Source organism: Anastrepha ludens, chromosome 2 (assembly GCF_028408465.1).
Source record: "Anastrepha ludens isolate Willacy chromosome 2, idAnaLude1.1, whole genome shotgun sequence".
In the NCBI taxonomy this organism is placed as follows: domain Eukaryota; kingdom Metazoa; phylum Arthropoda; class Insecta; order Diptera; family Tephritidae; genus Anastrepha; species Anastrepha ludens.
Genome location: NC_071498.1, coordinates 76,584,283 through 76,603,208, shown reverse-complemented (window position 1 = coordinate 76,603,208; position 18,926 = coordinate 76,584,283). Strand labels below are relative to the sequence as shown.

The 18,926-nt window shown below is 34.4% G+C and overlaps 1 protein-coding gene across 2 annotated transcripts in view; it reads right to left on the bottom strand.

The window, feature by feature from the left end:
- Positions 1 to 5,935: 5,935 nt before the first annotated feature.
- The window catches only part of LOC128871910 (peroxidase), a 34,566-nt gene continuing 21,575 nt past the window's right edge, over positions 5,936 to 18,926 (bottom strand). For both annotated transcript variants that reach the window (XM_054114078.1, XM_054114077.1), the window contains exon 11: positions 5,936 to 6,070. In XM_054114078.1, coding sequence (XP_053970053.1) covers positions 6,022 to 6,070 — 49 coding nt within the window. In that variant the 3' untranslated portion in view covers positions 5,936 to 6,021. The remainder of the gene's footprint in view (positions 6,071 to 18,926) is intronic.

Genomic DNA, 18,926 nt, shown 5'->3' with positions numbered 1-18,926 from the left:
CGATGACGCTGAGGCATAATTGAGGTTCTATGCCGTTAATGTGCCAAATTATCTCATCCTTTAGCCCTTGAATTGTTGCTGACTTATCGACGTATACCTTTTCTTTCAAATAACCCCAAAGAAAGAAGTCCAACGGTGTCGTTGACGTTTAGGTGTGGTTCACATAAAACATCGGCCCTTGAAATTTCACCACCTTTATATTACTCTGAAAATAAATTATTTTTTTCAAAGCGAATTATTCGCCTTAGAAATAAGCAGCTGCTTACACAATTCAAAAACCAAGAGGAAGAACAAAAAAAACATGCAATTTTTTTTGTGCTACTGCCTTAATACCTTAAATAGATTCGCCTTACTCAAGTTGTAATAATAATTTACAATTGCCAAGGAATAACAACCAAATAAGTTCGAAAACTGGTTCAGTAATACCAACTTACACTTTTGGTTGCATTAATATTTTTGGTGAAAAAAAGGCAGTTTTTTGTTTTATAAAGAACCAAATGGCCAGATAAAAATGCGGGGGTTGACGTTAGCATTAGAAGAATTTGCTTCATGAGTATAACAAGTTATAGCTAAATATCGAACTTGTGAAGTACGATTTGACATCATCATCATTATTAAAATTTTTACCATTCAACGAATTTTGTAAAGATCAAAAAGTAATGAGATGGTACAAGGTCATACCTTATTTTTATGAATATCTTTATATCTATAGCTTTTGATGTTGTTTAAGTTGGTTGACCTGGCCTGCTCCACGATCCTTTCCGCTTGCTATTGTTGTAGACAACGTATTTGTCATCGCCAGTTATCAGTCGTTTTAAAATGGATCATTGATCATTTTCATTACGTTTCTGTTAAATCGAATTGAATATGAAAGAGTTTGAGAGAGAATCATATTACATGAAGTGTGAGGTCTAGTGTTGGAAGACTATCGTTGGTCTACACATTCGATAGTCCAAATAGTCGAAAGCTTTTTTTTTTAATTTTTTTAGTATCATTTTGTAAACAAACAAGTAACAGTGTATGTATTTATGTTTTACTGACAAAAGATGATGCACTCAGCAACTGCCTTCTTAAGGAAACGGCCATATTTTTCCTGATTTTCATTAATATTATTTAAAATGAAGAAGTCAATATATTTTTTTTCGAAATTGGCATACAGTTTATTTATACATTAAAATAATATAATTTTTTTTTTTTTATTTTAATTATTTAAAATGGCTGATCTACACTCAATTCTTCCAGGAAGGCCGCAGCGGGGCTTCTCAATCGGCGTCAGTGACCTGAATACAAGAAACCAAACATTTTTTTTTTGTTTATTAATGTCATAATTTCTATATTAATTAAACAAAAATGGAAAAAACAAAATTCACGGAATAAAATGCTTAAAAAAAAGAATTTTGGGGTGAATTTTCCTACTATTTTTGCTTCGAAAAAATTATTTTTTCGAAAAATTTTCGAAAACTCATATAAAAAGTAATATCATAAAAAGATGGGTGCAAAATTTCAGGGAGATCGGTCAATAACTTTTCGAGTTATCGTGTACGCCAATTCGAAAATAATAGTTTAGAGAAAAACGCGTCTAAAGTTTGAATACATGAAAATTTATCTCCCAGCGCTCGAACGCAAAAAATAAAGTCGGTTGACGATCTATAATATCAGATATACTAAAATTGACGTTTCAAAATTTGTTTGTCATATTCTTAAAGGATTATATTAACATTTTATGAAAAACAAATTTTTTTATCTCCACTTATCTAGGTTATGTGTTATTAGTAAAATCTTAATAAAACTTATTGGAGGTGGGGTAAAAGTGGTCGCGTACGCTGAGGATGTGGTGTTAATGGCATCAGGACTGTGCCCCAATACGATCAGTGATCATTCAAAGGCCACTAGGCGAGCTTAACTCTCAGGCTACAGGATGTGGCCTAGGTTTAAACGCGCGTAAAACAGAACTCATGCTATTTACGACTAGATATAAGGTACTTATTTTTACTCTACCAAATATTAATGGACAAACCCTCTCACTTTCAACCAGTGCAAAGTACTTAGGGGTAATTCTGGACTTCAAACTTAGCTTGAAATTAAGCATTGAAGAACGGGTAAAGAAAGCAGAAATCGCTTTATATGCTTGTAAACGTATGCTAGGAAGAAGATGGGGTCTTCAACCCAAATATACCTTATGGTTGTATAAGGCGGTTATACGGCCAATTTTAACGTATGGCTCGATGGTTTAGTGGAAAGCTCTAGAGAGAGAATACAACATCAAATTACTTGGCGAATAAAATATCAGACTGTGCAATAACAGTCGGTGCAATCAGACCATGTCCCAGGGAGGCCCTGAACGCACTGACACACGTTATTCCGGTAGATCTACATATCAAGAAAATGGCAAAAATGAGTGCAGTTAGGTTAAATGAAGCGGGTCGCGGTATACCTCGAAGAGGACTGACTACATACATCGTCTCGACGGTAACATTCAGTAGGAATTTTGCCACTCTCTTTCCATCCAGGAAAGAATGGAATAAGGGATTCTCACTAAACAAATTCCACACTACAACCTATACAGATGGCAGTAAAATGGATTGTGGTATTGGAGCTGGCATATATTCTCATAGACTTAAAATTAGAAAGCCTGTTCGTCTCCCTAATGCTTGCAGTGTCTTCCAGGCGGAAGTATGCTACTAGTCGCAAATCCCTTTTAAGGGCAATATCGCAATTCTTTCGGATAGCCAAGCTGCAATCCAGGCACTGGGTTCGGCTACTACAACCTCTAAAGTGGTGGAACAAAGTAGGAATAGCCTCACCAGCTTGAATGAAAACCATAAAGTTACCTTAATCTGGGTCCCGGGACATCGGAGCAATGAAGGCAACGAAAAAGCAGATGATCTGGCAAGACGGGGATCTGCCATGAATAACGCTCTTGCAGAATCGGTATTCCCACAATTAGGTGCAGTCAAGAGTACAATTTCCCTAAAATACCTCCGAATCGCGGATTGTAGGTGGAGAGACCAGACAAAATGCAAAATTAGCAGAACGTTATGGCCCACCTACAACGTTAAGCAATCGTCAGCATTAATAAGCATGAAACGACGGGACGCCTGAAGACTAACGGCAGTCATAACTGGCTTTTGGTCTGGCGGAGAACAAGTAGCCAAAATGGGCATCCCTCACAATACATACTGTCATAGTTGTAAACAACCGGAGAAAAAGGAAACAATCACCATTTCCTCTGTGAATGCCCTGCCCTATTGAAGGACAGAATGTTAACCCTGGGCAAACCGCTGTTCGAGAATCTTGAACAGCTGTCTGGCTTAGATGTCAACAACCTGATAAGGTTCCTGAACCGCACAGACTGGATATAGTCATGCTGTAAATAGCTGGTAAACAAGTTGGTAACGAGGCAACAAAATGGTGCGGAAGCACTAGTTGGATTCTAGAAGAATCACCACTTAAACCAACCAACCAATTTGTATGAGTACAGCGTAAGGTAATTAAAATTAATTTAAATTTTGATTTTTGTTAAGAAATAAAAGTGTATTTACATTAGTTTGCTTAAAATTGGATTTTCATCTGAAATAAGGTAGCCCGCTGTGCTATATTTCATTTCGGATTTTTAACACCTTTTTTTAATATATTATTTACATTGTAACTAGTTAGTAATTTATAAACTAACAAACAATTTGGGCTTAATGTTGTACAATACAACTAAATTTAATAATGCTCTGCACAATACTTGCATACTTTTTTGTTTTAGCCTTTCTTTCCATTTACCGGGGTCAATTAGGGCTGAGGCTTCGCTATTTATATGGTGGCGTAGCCTTTCGATATCGGTGTTGGGGACGTACCAAGGTGCATTAACAGCGCATCGTAGTACTTTATTTTGGAATCTTTGTATGGATTTTATATTGGTTGAGCTTGAGTAGCCTCATAGCTAGATCCCATAGGTCCAAATTAGTGTAAGCACCTGCTTATATAAAATAATTTTATTGTATACGGATGAGGCTGATTGGTTGCCTAAAAGCCAGTACATATTTCCAAATCTCATTTCTAACTCTTTGTTTTCTTTTTAACTTAAGCATTCCATCTCAGTTTGATATCTGCCATACCTAAGTATTTGGCAGTGTTGTGGTACGGGATTTGCACGCCGTTTATGTGAAGTGGCAGGAATTTGATTTTCTTCTGTGTGAAGTCTAAATGAACCGATTTTCTTTCGTTTAGTTTATGCGCCATTTAGTGGTCCACTTAAGTCCTTAAGTTAGAATATTATAATAAAATATTCCGTGGTAGAAGTGCAATAATTTTTTTGAGGAGCCCACCGTGGCAAACTTGATCAAAGGTTCTAGACACGACCAGAAAAACAGCAGAACACCCCTTTTTCCCTCAAAGGCGTTTTCAATGATGCGAGTAATTCTGTGCACATTTGAAACTTTTACCTGCAATAATTAATATACATACAATACTTTAATAACTACATACATAACATTTAAAGGTTTTTAGTACTTTTACGCCAGTTTAATAATTACAGCTCAACTAAAGAAAATTAAATTATGAAATAATTAAATGATGAAATTAATACATGTAGTGCGTATATACAATTTACTTGGCATTTGGTTTATACCCACTTATACATATGTTGAAGCCGTTATGGTATTTAATGGCCGAATTTATGGTATTTAAATATTTATGAATTTACTATATATTATATATTTCCTTACTTTTCACTTGACCACAAATTTGCTCAGCATCGTCTGACCTTATGCAAAAATAATGAATGAGATACATATAAACTATGGATAGTTTTTTTTTTTTCGAAATATATATTTGCTGTTGAAGTATATTATATATTTATCTCCGCAAGTTCTTAAACTAGTGAGTAGCCAATCAACGGATTTTTTGATAGCAGCTACCTTCGTTTTGAACATAAACTAAAACATCAACTTAAGCTTAATGAGGTGTTCATACGAAATCTCCTTCCTGGTAACAATTTGATTACGTTTTTTCTCATTACGGCATTCATATTACAAGCCAAGCAAGTGCGTATCCTCATTCGACAATTAAACACCCATGTCGCGTACAAAGACATTAAGTTATTTCCAAATATAACGAACAGCTTATTGACAAAACTGGGAAGTATAAAATGGAACACATTGGAATAATTTATTTTAAATATTCAACTTCAACGGATTTCGAAAAAAGCAAAGGATATGCAATCAAAGCTTGATGATATTTCGCTTCATGTTGAAAGTGTGGACCATATTTCGTGTGAACAAAATAAAGCGATGAACATCAACTCGCTACGTACAGCAAACTTCACACTATACAGTCGTGCAGTAGGAGACGTATGTAAATTTCTTTACTTACCTTGGCAGCCAAATAACATCTGTCGGCAGGGTTAAAACGGACATAGAACACCGAATCGTTAGAGCAAATGACGCGTTCGCGAATTTAAATAATGTTTGGAATCCAACCCGCTGACAAGCGCCCAGTAATCGGCGCGATAGCAATTAATCGTTAGCGATTAATGTAGCGATTTGTTAGAAGATCTCGTTGTCAGCCGTGCAAGATATGGGTTGCCTTTAATAGGCAAATATATTCCTTCGATTGATATACATTTCATTAAGAGAATACTGAAGGTGATTTATATCTACGCGGCGTTTTTTAGGAAAAAGAAACCAATCGATCAAGCATGTCAATACTATGAATATTTTGTCACGAGTTGTGCGAAATAAACCGGCCTTAAAAATATAATACCTGCTTCTTTGGAACGACTTTAATATTTAATGTGGTGCGTACTTATATAAACCCCTAATTGTTTATTGTACGACTAGAAGTTCAGAAATACTTGAGAAATTTGTAACACATTTTCTGCATTACAATGGCAGCATCCATCAAAGCCTATGTAAATAAAAGTTTTATTGAAACGCAATTATTTTGCTCGTTAAACTTTTTAAATATATATTTAATTGTATTTTTACAATGCCATTTTCGATAAATTTATATTGTAGTGACAAATATATTTTTTCAGGGTCGTAACAGTTTTAAATAATCATTGCACGATAGAAGAGGGTTTCTGGAATAAAAGCAAGAAGATTAATTAGAAAAAAATTTCAAAATTTAATATTAAATAAAAATAAATTACGAAATAGAAAAATATAGAATACATAAATTATTACAAATTTACATTCCAGTCAACTCTTGGACTAGAGCGTACTAGAATCCAAACATATTTTCCCCATTCTCAGAAGACCTGTGATAATCCATGTACGAATTTTGGATATTGCTTGCGCCATAACGTCCCAAGCCCAATGAATTACTTTGGTTGGGTCTTCCAACTTTTTAATCTGCCCCTCAGAAATTATTTGACTGATATTGGATTTTAATTTATCCAGTGTCACAAGTTGTTCCTTATAATTGGCCAATTTTTTTCCAGGTGAAACGCACGACAATCCGTATATGACCCAAATCAAAATTTGTTTAAATAAAAATACACTTTTTAAATAAAAAAATACGTAGAAGCATCAACCCAAGGGTGTGCCATCTCGGACTCATTCTAGCAATGCATAATTTTTATAGGCATCGAAAGAGCATCACTAGACAACTTCGCCCTCTTCCTGGCTTCAATAAGGTGCCACACGATTTTACCCAAGCCTTTCTTTTCGTTTTGTCTTTTAGGACATGGACAAACTTAACCGCCCATTGGCAAACCACGTTCTGTGGAACAACAAAAACATTATTGCCTGCTATCTTTTTTAGCAAAAGTTTTCATTGATATGCTTTTGAGTAATTTTTCTTCAGAATTTGCTTTCAAAACAAAAGTAGCTTTTCGACATAGGGTAAAAATAAGACATCTTACATCACCTTTAATTATTCCTATATATATATTTAGCTATATACAAATTAATTTAATCAAATGAGCAAGAAATATTTACTGACTGTAGTATAACAGCTTAAATAATCGTCTACTACGAACGGCTTCACATGGCAGACTTATTAATTCCGTAAGTTCTAATTCATTATCCAACGTAAAGCATTGAAGTGAGATAGTCAACTGATTCATTCAGAAGAAGCTGCAACCAGGAAATATTAATATTTTATTAAGGTATACGTTCTCTCCCAACAGAGCGCACATTTAATTGATTCTTTCAATTCGTTGAAAGATCTTGCTACTTACTTTTAGAGCATACGGATATAAAAAGGCTAGATAAAAGTTAGGATTGCGAGCATGGGTGGAGGAGTTATTTTCGTGTCGAAAAAACACATCAAAAGCCCCAGAAATAAGACATGCCGTGGGGAAGAGAAATGGTTTTTTATTGGAAGTAGAAAAAGATGATCTGAGTGCACTAAGAATGGATGTTATAGATTTTAACTTGAAGAACAATGGTAATATTCAAGAAATTGTGGAAAAAGTTTAAAATGATTCGTTGAGAATATAAAATAGTTGGCTTTTATTTAGATATTCTTTTGTTGGGCACATCTGTATTCCAAATACAAGCTTCTTTTCAAATAAGTTGAACAAAAATAAATTCTTTTCGGTGGATTATACCAAATTTTCCCATTATTTTTTCACACTCTTTTTTTCGTCAGCAAGTGGTGAATAGATGAAATAACTATATTAGTATAAATGAACATATCTTGAAAACGCTGGATTAGAGCTGCCTTAAATTACATGTTAATGAGGTATAACCATACTCACTAACGACGAACCTTACTCGATTACTTTGTTGTTGCTTTCACACGCTAATGTTTCGTCAAGTTAGTCGAGTAGAGAGATAGCGAGCAGAGAAGCGGTGAATAGAAGAAGCCTACTAATATATCATTCATGTTTCTACTGGCTTCCCAGTAGCGTATCCTGTCAACCCAATTTTCAAAGGTTCTATTCACAATTTCTCAATATATCTTACGACTAGTCGAACAATATTTGCCTTGAACGTTTTTATAGTTTCTGGTTGACCTTTTACGACACCTCATCAAGATAGTAATATTTCCCAACGACAGTCAATATTTCGAGCATAAAAGGACTAAGAGTGTCACAATTAAATGATCCTAACTCATCTTGTCTAAATAAACAAAAATATATATTAAAATTAACTACATTAGTGAGCTCTACCTTAACGCCTCAATCGAAGTCCTGTTGATATTTTGGAATAGCCGTTTTTGAAAATTGTATTTTTAGAAGGTTTTTTACCAATCGTCAATAAACTTAAGAGAGAATAATGAAATATTAGAAATCAGCATTAAAGGCTCAATGAGTAAAGAACATTTTTTAATAATAACAGTTTAAGGGCCATCCACATTCTTTTCTTTGGAATACGAGTATTTTAGTTATTCTAAGCCTTTAGAAAATTCACGCAGCTTTTAATTCAGATAAAAAGAAGTCCAAGCAATTGAAAATTTATATTACCACCGAACAGCGCATATTGTAGTTGATGGTGATCGCGCTGAAGACATACCGATTTCGAAAGGTGTTCGAAAGAATATTTCAGGAAGTATTAGAAAACATTGAGGATGGTATCAAAGTAAATGGTGTGATTATAAATAACATCAGGTACGCCGACGATACAACTCTACTATGTGACAGCTTGGCTGGCCTTCAAAAACTGGTCGACAAAGTTGCAATGCGCAGTCAACTATACGGTCTCAAAATCAACAACAACAAAACTAAAGACATGGTTAATTTAATATTTAACAATCTACAATGGTCCTGTAGAAAGAGTAAATAAACTTAGATATCTTGGTTGTATTCTGAACGAAAACTGGGATGTCTCAACAGAAATAAGATGTCGCAAGATACGCATTTCTTAAATATGGCAGCCTAAAATGTCGCGTCTTCAATCGTCAACTAGAAATACGCTTCATGAAATGCTATGTATGGTCAGTTTTGCTATATGGCATGGAAATATGGACCATAAAACTCAAAGAAGAAAGAATAGACAAATAAATACGAAGAATATACTTTTTAGCAGGTGACAAAAGACCCCTGTTTTTAAACAAATATCTCTGGAGAGGGCTAAATATCTAGGCCTTTTGCTCGATTTGAAGCTAAATTGGGGGTTCACAGTTGAAATTTCAACGACGTGTTTGCGGCTAACTTAAGCGCCAATTAACATATGCATTCATACATGATGGAAAGAATAATGACATGGCGCCTATCGTGGTACCGTTACTTTACGCTCAGTGAATTTAACAATAAGTTACGTCGTTTTAGCACCAGTATGGCCAGATTACATTTTCGTAACTTGATTTAGCTTTTTTTTTGTTATTTAGTCTCGGAGTTTTAGTTCTTTCTTCATGACATTTTTCTATCCTGTTCTAATTAAAAGTAATGTTTATAATTTTGTAAAATATACATTTTTTAAAAATTAGTTCAATAATTCACTTATTTTTATTTAGCTATACTTTTTTTTAACATTGTGACCAGCGATTGCAGTTGTTGTTGGTGTTCTTTAGACATAAAAACGCACCAATTTTTAACACACTTTTATTAGGTCAGGTTGTATGTATGTATGTATGTATGTAACGGAATCTTTGAGCTTAATTTTCACTGGCTTCTAAAAATCTGATCGACTTGGAATTTTGCACACCTATCAAGGACCGATGACAATGCAATAATTTGATAAAAGTTTTCCATTATCCTTATTAGGATTGCCAGGATTAATATTTTCTTTTTTTACCTGTGGGCAAAAAGTAAGGTGAATTTGGTTATAAAATGAAAAATCTTTATTTATTCTTGTAAATCAATTTCATCCCCTTCAAAATAAGCCCCTCTCGATGAAATGCACTTATGCCAACGATTTTTCCAATCCCCGAAACATGCCAAATAGTCCATTTCCGGTATAGCCATCAGCACCTTCTTCGATTCAGCTTTTATCTCCTCAATCGACTCGAAACGCGTTCCCCGGAGTGGTCTCTTGAGTTTTGGGAATAGCCAGAAGTCACACGAAGCCAAATCAGGCGAATACGGTGGTTGCGGAACAATATGCGTGGAATTTTTGGCGAAATGGTCACGAAGAACGAGTGCAGTGTGAGACGGTGCATTATCGTGATGCAAAAACCAAGAGTTGTTGGCCCATAATTCTGGTCTTTTTAGACGAATTGCTTCACGTAAACGACGCATAACGCTCAAATAATATTCCTTATTAACAGTTTGGCCAGGTGGAAGGAATTCATGGTGCACCACACCACAAAAATCGAAAAAAACTGGCCAATGGAGTGGGGTAGCCGTTTCTCAGGCTCCCTCCACGAAATAAGTTCTTTATCCCGATTACTTCTTTATCACGGCCGATAACTGCATAGCTTTAGACTCACAGTCGATAAGAAAGGAATTAAATATAACACGAATATATCGAATCATTAATTCACTGACTGCAATGATAACAATAATTTTAATTCATAATAAAAAATAGTTTAAAATAAAAAATAGTTTAAAAAACTAAAAAACACGCTTTTATTGCTAATCGAACTAAAAAGTAGAAAATAAATTTTAATGACAAAGAGACCTATAATGAAGTAATAGCAAATCGAACGATCAGTCATAGTCAACTACCTCAGAACAGAATTATAACAAAAATTAAGATACAAATAGAGTAATCCAAATTAGAGTTAAAAGCGTGGGATGCTTGATATAGTAAATATAACAATCATTCTATTGGCAACTACCTATGTACAGAGGGTTATGAAAGTGAAGCAAAATGCATCCCACGCTTTTAACTCTAATTTGAATTACTCTATTTGTATCTTAATTTTTGTTATAATTCTGTTCTGAGGTAGTTGACTATGACTGATCGTTCGATTTGCTATTACTTCATTATAGGTCTCTTTGTCATTAAAATTTATTTTCTACTTTTTAGTTCGATTAGCAATAAAAGCGTGTTTTTTAGTTTTTTAAACTATTTTTTATTTTCTACTTTTTAGTTCGATTAGCAAAAAAGCGTGTTTTTTAGTTTCTTTAAACTATTTTTTGTTTATTATGAATGAAAATTATTGTTATCATTGCAGTCAGTGAATAAATGATTCGATATATTCGTGTTATATTTAATTCCTTTCTTATCGACTGTGAGTCTAAAGCTATGCAGTTATCGGCCGTGATAAAGAAGTAATCGGGATGAAGAACTTATTTCGTGGAGGGAGCCTGAGAAACTGATTTACAAGAATAAAAAAAGATTTTTCATTTTACAACCAAATTCACCTTACTTTTTGCCCACAGGTAAAAAAGAAAATATTAATCCTGGCAATCCTAATAAGGATAATGGAAAACTTTTATCAAATTATTGCATTGTCATCGGTCCTTGATAGGTGTGCAAAATTTCAAGTCGATCAGATTTTTAGAAGCCAGTGAAAATTAAGCTCAAAGATTCCGTTACATGCATACATACATGCATACATACATACATACATGCATACATACATACATACATACATACATACAACCCGACCTAATAAAAGTGTGTTAAAAAGACTAAAAAACACGCTTTTTTGCTAATGGAACTAAAAAGTAGAAAATAAAAAATAGTTTAAAAAAACTATATTAAAAAACACGCTTTTATTGCTAATCGAACTAAAAAGTATAAAATAAATTTTAATGACAAAGATACCTATAATGAAGTACAGTAGAAGCTCGATAAGTGCAATACCGATAACTGCAATTTCGCGGAATTTTCTTACATTGAAAGAAAGAGATGAGATTCTCCAAAAAATTGAAATAAAAAAACAATCCCGTTCATTAAAAGAAAATGCATACAATTCATTTTCACTTGGAAATAAACGGAAAACTTTGCGGTTTGGCAATCATCCAGAGCTCGAGAAGCGTTTGTACCAGTTTTTCATGAATCAGCGGCGACGAAATGCTCCTGTTTCTAGCTTGATATTGAAAAGCAAAGCATTAAAAATATTTGATGAAATAAAAAAGGATGGAGAACAATTCAATGCAAGTGATGGATGGTTTTCGCGATTCAAGAAACGCTTCGGACTTCGCTATTTGACTGTGACTGGTGAATCATTATCTTGTGATCCAGAAGCCATTGAGCCATTTAAGGAAAAATTGACGGCGAAAATCGCTAAAAAGGATATGTAACATCACAAATATATATATAATGCTGATGAAACGGGGCTCTTTTGGAAACTTTTGCCAAATAAAACCTACGTTTCGAAAGATGAAAAGAGTGCTCCAGGCAACAAAGTTTCACAAGATCGAATCAGTGTTCTTTTGTGTGCAAATGGTGATGGCAGCCACAAAATAAAACCATTAACGATCGGCAAATCTATGAATCCGCCTTGTTTTAAAAATTTTCGTCTACCGGTGAATTATGCTAGCAAGAAGACTGCTTGGATGACGCGGGATATTTTCAAAAAGTGGTTCTTTGTTAATTTTGTCGAAGAAGTGAAAAAATTCGCCAAAGAAAATGATGTTCCACCCAAAGCATTACTCTTGCTGGATCAAGCCCCATCTCATCCGCCCGAAGAAGAATTAGTTTGTGGTGAGATCGAAGTGATGTATTGATGAATTTTGGAGCACACACTCATATGTCCTTCCGCATTGATCTCTTTGTATTAAAATCAAAAATATGTGTTCATTTTTCTTGAATATCGACCTTTTGAGCTCATTAATTGCATTGAATAGAGTTAAAATATTTTTCCCTAGGTATTCCTCGATCCACAGGAGAAATTCGCAAAAGTGCAATTTTTTGCTAAGTGCAATCATTGCTGAAATTTTCCAATTGTACTTATCGGACTTCTACTGTAATAGCAAATCGAACGATCAGTCATAGTCAACTACCTCAGAACAGAATTATAACAAAAATTAAGATACAAATAGAATAATTCAAATTAGAGTTAAAAGCGTGGGATGCATTTTGCTTCACGTTCATAACCTTCTGTACATAGGTAGTTGCCAATAGAACGATTGTAATATTTACTATATCAAGCATCCCACGCTTTTAACTCTAATTTGAATTATTCTATTTGTATCTAAATTTTTGTTATCATTCTGTTCTGAGGTAGTTGACTATGACTGATCGTTCGATTTGCTATTACTTCATTATAGGTCTCTTTTTCATTAAACTTTATTTTATACTTTTTAGTTCGATTGGCAATAAAAGCGTGTTCTTTAGTTTTTTTAAACTATTTTTTATTTTATAATTTACATAAGGAACTTTCTATGCGTCACAAATTGTCTTTAAAATGTGCGCTTTTTTATATATAAGTGTGTTATGGTTATGTATCATGCAATTTAATTTAAGAGTTTTTTTGTTAAGAGAAACTCTTTTGTTAAGGGAATGACTTTTTTGCTATATTTTAGGTTATGTAACTAGATAAGGTACTCTTTTTGTAAAAGTGTCATTATGGTTTCTTTAATATTTTCTTGTATTTTTTTTTTTTTTTTGCTTATTTTTACTATGAATACACCTCTTAATGTCCTATGTCCCTCTAAGGATTGATGACCGGATGAAGCGATTACACCTCTATGGTTTTAATTCGCATTCAGTAAATTCAAACGCTTTTTGAAATGTGTAGAAAGGTTTTCAATGTTAAGAAGAGTTGAAAAAAGAAGATTTAATATTCTAACATAACCTTAAAAGGAGCAAAAAACAAAATTTGCACTTTCAAATTTTATAAGAATCAACAAATTTCCATTAGCACTAAAATCTTCTCATATTTAACTTTTTTTACTTCCTTTGTTCAAAAATATAGTTTTTTTTTTACTTCCAGCTTCGGTAGCTTTAAATTATAATAGAAAAAAGAAACAAACACCAAACTTAAAAATTTTCTCACTTATAAAAAACACTAAATTTATTGCGAAGAGCAAATGGTTGGCAACACTGCACAACTCGGCAAACGTGACGTCATGAACTCTCTGATGGGCGCAATCTGGTTTCTATCATTCTTGGTATTCATATATATAATTATATATTGAAAACGCGTCATTCACAAAAAAGGTTATTTGATTAGGCTATCTGCCCCAGCTTTATAGGACATTCACATCCCCACTCTGCGCACTTATCAACACCATTCCTCATAATTATCAAATTTTTATTGTTTTTCAAGATTTGGTATTCTATCACTCAAAATAAAAGATATTTTGTCTATAAACCATCAATATTGTATTTACAATTACTACATGCACCACACAATTCCTCATTGCCAACAATCAACGAATAGTTCAGTGCCAAATATCTACATATGCAACAAACGACTTATTGTTTTATTAGCAAGTCGCTAAGTAGCTGCCAAATCAAAAGTAGCTATTATATACATTTTGAAATCACAGAGATTTTTATTTTGCCAATAGTGCCCCTGAATGCGTATGGAGCTTCAGTTTGACCATATATGTATGTATATATATTTATATAGAATGATATACAGTGAAGTGCAAAACTACATACACACTATATTTGTTACTGTTATAATGACACCACCCATTTCGCATAGTTTACGTTTTAAATATAAGATCTTCATCAAAAAATAAATCCTCTGGCTGATTTAAAAACTCAAACAGTTAACTGAAATTACTCAGTTATCGTTCTATAACTATACAATTATCGATTAGGCGACTAGTGTAACTCGGCATTTGTATATAGAATCAAGTGATGAGTATTACTTTCATACATATATTTGAATTTGTTGAAATTCTTTTGATGGTATTTTTTAAATTAGATAACTGATTCTCGATAATTTTGCCTACGTAACGTTTTGGGCGGCCGCCGTAGCCGAGAGAACGTAGGTTCGAATCTCACTGAAACAACAAAATGAAGAAAAAGTATGTACGCGCCAATTATACAGGGTCGCTGATGAAAGCCGCTACCAAAAAAAAATTGAATAACTTTTTTTCTTTTTAAGTTATCTGTTCCATTTTTGTTTTAATTTGCAGATTGATCTTTAAAATTTATTAAAATGGATAACTGGGACACGCAAACAAGAATTTGGATAGTCCGCCGCTATCACGCACTGGAGTCCGTAGTTTTGGTACAGAGAGTACAGGCGGATGTTTGGCAGCGATCCTCCGAGCAGATGGACCATAATGAGACTGGTGAATAATTTTGCTGAGCAAGGAACAGTCGCAAGAAGGCCTTATCATCGAAACCCACCAGTTCGGACGGAGGAAACGATCGCTGCTGTAGCTGCAGCTATACAAAGCAATCCAAGGGTTTCAACAAGAAGCTTATCTGCTCAACTTGGTGTCAGCCGACAGTCTTTGCAAACAATAATGCACAAAGATTTAGACTTATTTCCCTACAAAATTCAAATGGTTAACAAACTGAATGCAGCAGACTTGCCGATTCGCTTGGAATTTTGCCAGAAGATCCTGCAAATGGTGGAAGAAGACCAAAACAAGTTAAACTGCATTTTCATGTCTGATGAGGCCCATTTCGATTTAAACGGCAATGTGAACAAACAAAATTGTCGAATATGGAGTACTTCTAACCCACAGATACTCCACGAGACGGAATTGCATCCTCTTCGCGTGACAGTGTGGTGTGCGGTTTCTTCATGCTGTATTGTCGGGCCTTATTTTTTTGAAGAAAATGGTCACACCGTTACGGTTACTGGAGACCGTTATTTGAAAATGCTGAAAGAATTTTTCTATCCAGAACTACGCCGAAAGAGAATTCCTTTCAACTCTGTGTGGTTTCAACAAGATGGGGCAACGTCTCACATAGCCCAGACTGTTATGACAGAGTTGCGACGAAAATTTCCCAATAAACTGATTTCAAGAAACTCCGAATTTCGTTGGCCCCCCAGGTCGCCTGACCTTACTGCACCTGACTTTTTCTTGTGGGGTTTATGTAAACAAGAAGTTTATAAAACAAAACCAACAAATTTGGATGAACTAAAACAATCCATTCGGGCAACAATTGCGGCTATTCCTGTCGCAACTCTCAAAGCAGCAATGAACAACTTTTTACTAAGATGCCGCACTTGTGTCAACGAGCATGGGGGGCATTTAAATTCAATTATTTTTAAAACTAGTTAAGATACATTTAATAAAATTTAATGACCTTCAACTTGAAAAAAAAATAAATGAATTCCATACACTAAAAAAAAAGTTATTTGAGTTTCTTAATGTAGCAAAATTCATCAGCCACCCTGTATATACTATATATATATATATGACAGAAAATATATCATATTATAAAAAAAAAATAATAACTGGCGCGTACACTTCTGTTAGGTGTTTGGCCGAGCTCCTCCTCCTATTTGTGGTGTGCGTCTTGATGTTGTTCCACAAATGGAGGGACCTACAGTTTCAAGCCGACTCCGAACGGCAGATATTTTTATGAGGTGCTTTTTCATGGCAGAAATACACTCCGAGCTTTGCCATTGCCTGCCGAGAGGCGACCGCTATTAGAAAAATGTTTTTATTAATTTTGCTTTCACCGAGATTCGAACCAACGACCTCTCTGTGAATTCCGAATGGTAATCACGCACCAACCCATTCGGCTACGGCGGCCGCAGGTCGGACATACATATGGCTGGGTCAATCGATAAATAAGAGTTTAACCTAAAACAATATCCAGAACGTAATTGAGCTATAATGGCGTGACTACTTGCCGGGCAATGGCAATCCTCCGAGTAAATTTCTGCCATAAGATAATATCATATCTGCCGTTAGGATTCGACTATTTTTTGACCCTTCACAGTGGAGTTCCCCCTTAAAACTGTAGGTCGCTCCAATTGCGGAAAAAACATCAACACTCACACCACAAATAGGTCGACGAGCTCGGCCAAACACCTCACAAAAGTGTACTCGCCGATTATGTATTTCTTTGAGCCGAGCTTTTTCTGTTGAACATCCAGTAGCTTTGGTGCATTGAATTTTATTTCTTCGTACAATATGATTGATTAATCAAATATTGTTACCAAAAACAAAAGTATCAGGAGGCTAATTGCAACCATTCCTAAGAAAACTATCCATTTCTGCAAAAATATTTCAAATATTGAACTAAATGAATGGCTTGCAATCAAATACAAGAAGAGTAGTAGTTGAACAACTACAAAATCTATTTCATGAACAAAACGAGTTGGTTCGATTGTTTCCAACGGCATTGAATCGAATACTGTCGGGCAATCATAAACATACAATTCGAGTAAACAAAACACAAACATTGTCGATGCAATCATTATTATTGTTAGGTAAGAGTTTCAGACATTTCGGTCAGGAATGCGCATCCGATGAAGAGCAACGCGATACCGCTACTGATTTACATTTTTATACCCGCCCATTTGTGCCCATGGGTATTATAATTTTGTTCACATAAAGGTTATATTTAATAGCACAAGGAAATAGATATACATATAATAGATATATGTATACATGTATATACTCCAATGCTCACAGTGATGAGGAAAGAGAGAAAGGAAATGTGACGCAAGTGAAATTTTGAAAATGAGCGTTTGGGTAAATGCAAGTATCTCGGTAACGAGAAATATCCGACATAATTATACTGAGATCGGAAAACCCCACGCCTACCTTTATATATTTTGAATCAAAATTTTCGTCCGTCTGTCTGATGCCACTAGCTTTAATTCTCATTGCCTATGAATTGCTTCATTCCAAAAATTAACAGCCAAGCCAAATTAATTTTTACTGAAATGTGTGCGGCTATATAAAGTTCGGTCCGGACAGAATTTACCCTTCTCATATGCTTAAAAAAAACGTTTTTCTTTCTATTATTTTATTTGTTTGCATTCATTTAAAACTAATCACATTTTTCCACTTCAATCTGTAGCGTCTTGCGGTCTATTTTTATCGGTTCGAAACGTTACCGAAGAGCATTGACTCCAGAAATCGTTAATGGAAATCCATTATATTGTCGCCGATCAACTGAAAGTAACTGTAAATAGTAATAAAAATTAGAAATCACGATATTGAAGGTGATAATCACTGGATTGTGCCATATTCACCACTACAGTTACAACTAACAAAACACACTTAAATGCTGAATATTGCAATTCTGCAAAGCCAATAAATTACATTTGCAAACAGGTAGGCGAAGTAAGCAATATGACAGTTTTTAGAGTAGCCGCCAGAAATGGAAACGATGAAATAACTCGATATTAGTAGCGTTATTTAAGCAGCAATGAAGTAATATTGCGGATTTGTTCATTCCCAATACATAAGTGGCTTTTAATAGTCGTTCACTTAGCTGTTCATCTTGAAAATTACCAATTTGTTTATTTTCATGTATGTAGATATATAAGCCCAAATGCACTGCAAAGAGCAGAGAAACCACCATCTAATGAAGTATTAATTAAATTATTAGCGCAATTAGTTATGATATCACCTAATGCTCTGACGCTTGACGTATTTAATCGAGATTTGGAAGAACGTGAACAAAAATTTGATTGCAATAAACTGAGAATGTTTTTACGGTCAAATATTCCTAAATTTAATGACCAGATTTACGACTCTTTCATGGTCATGTCTACAATTCAATCATTCGAGTTGTTAGCGACAAAAGTGGTGGACTGCATATTTCTGATGGAGCCTAGAGGCGCTGGGAAGCCCGCTCTGACTTCTTTGATAATAGGACTTTGGACAATAGGACTGATTGTTTGGGATAAGTGTTTTCTAGCTTATAAGAAATCTTTAGAAGCATTAAATAGAACATTACAACATTTAAGTCAACAACCGACTTTAGGTGAACTTTGTCTTTTATTCCTCCATCTACTAATTCTGATGAAATAAATACTTGTTTTAAATTTTCATATGGACTTGTGAGATATGTAAAACCGCTAACACTTTTTGCAAATGTTCGTTTTCAATTTCAAAGTTCAAGTTAGTAAAAATGAATACATAAAACACTACCAGCTGGCGTTATTTTTAATTTATTTGACTCATTTCTGAATGCCACAAGTGTTCGAGAACAATACGCGCTGCGAAAATGGAAGAGTCTGCTCATCAGCCATATACATATAATATGTATTACGAC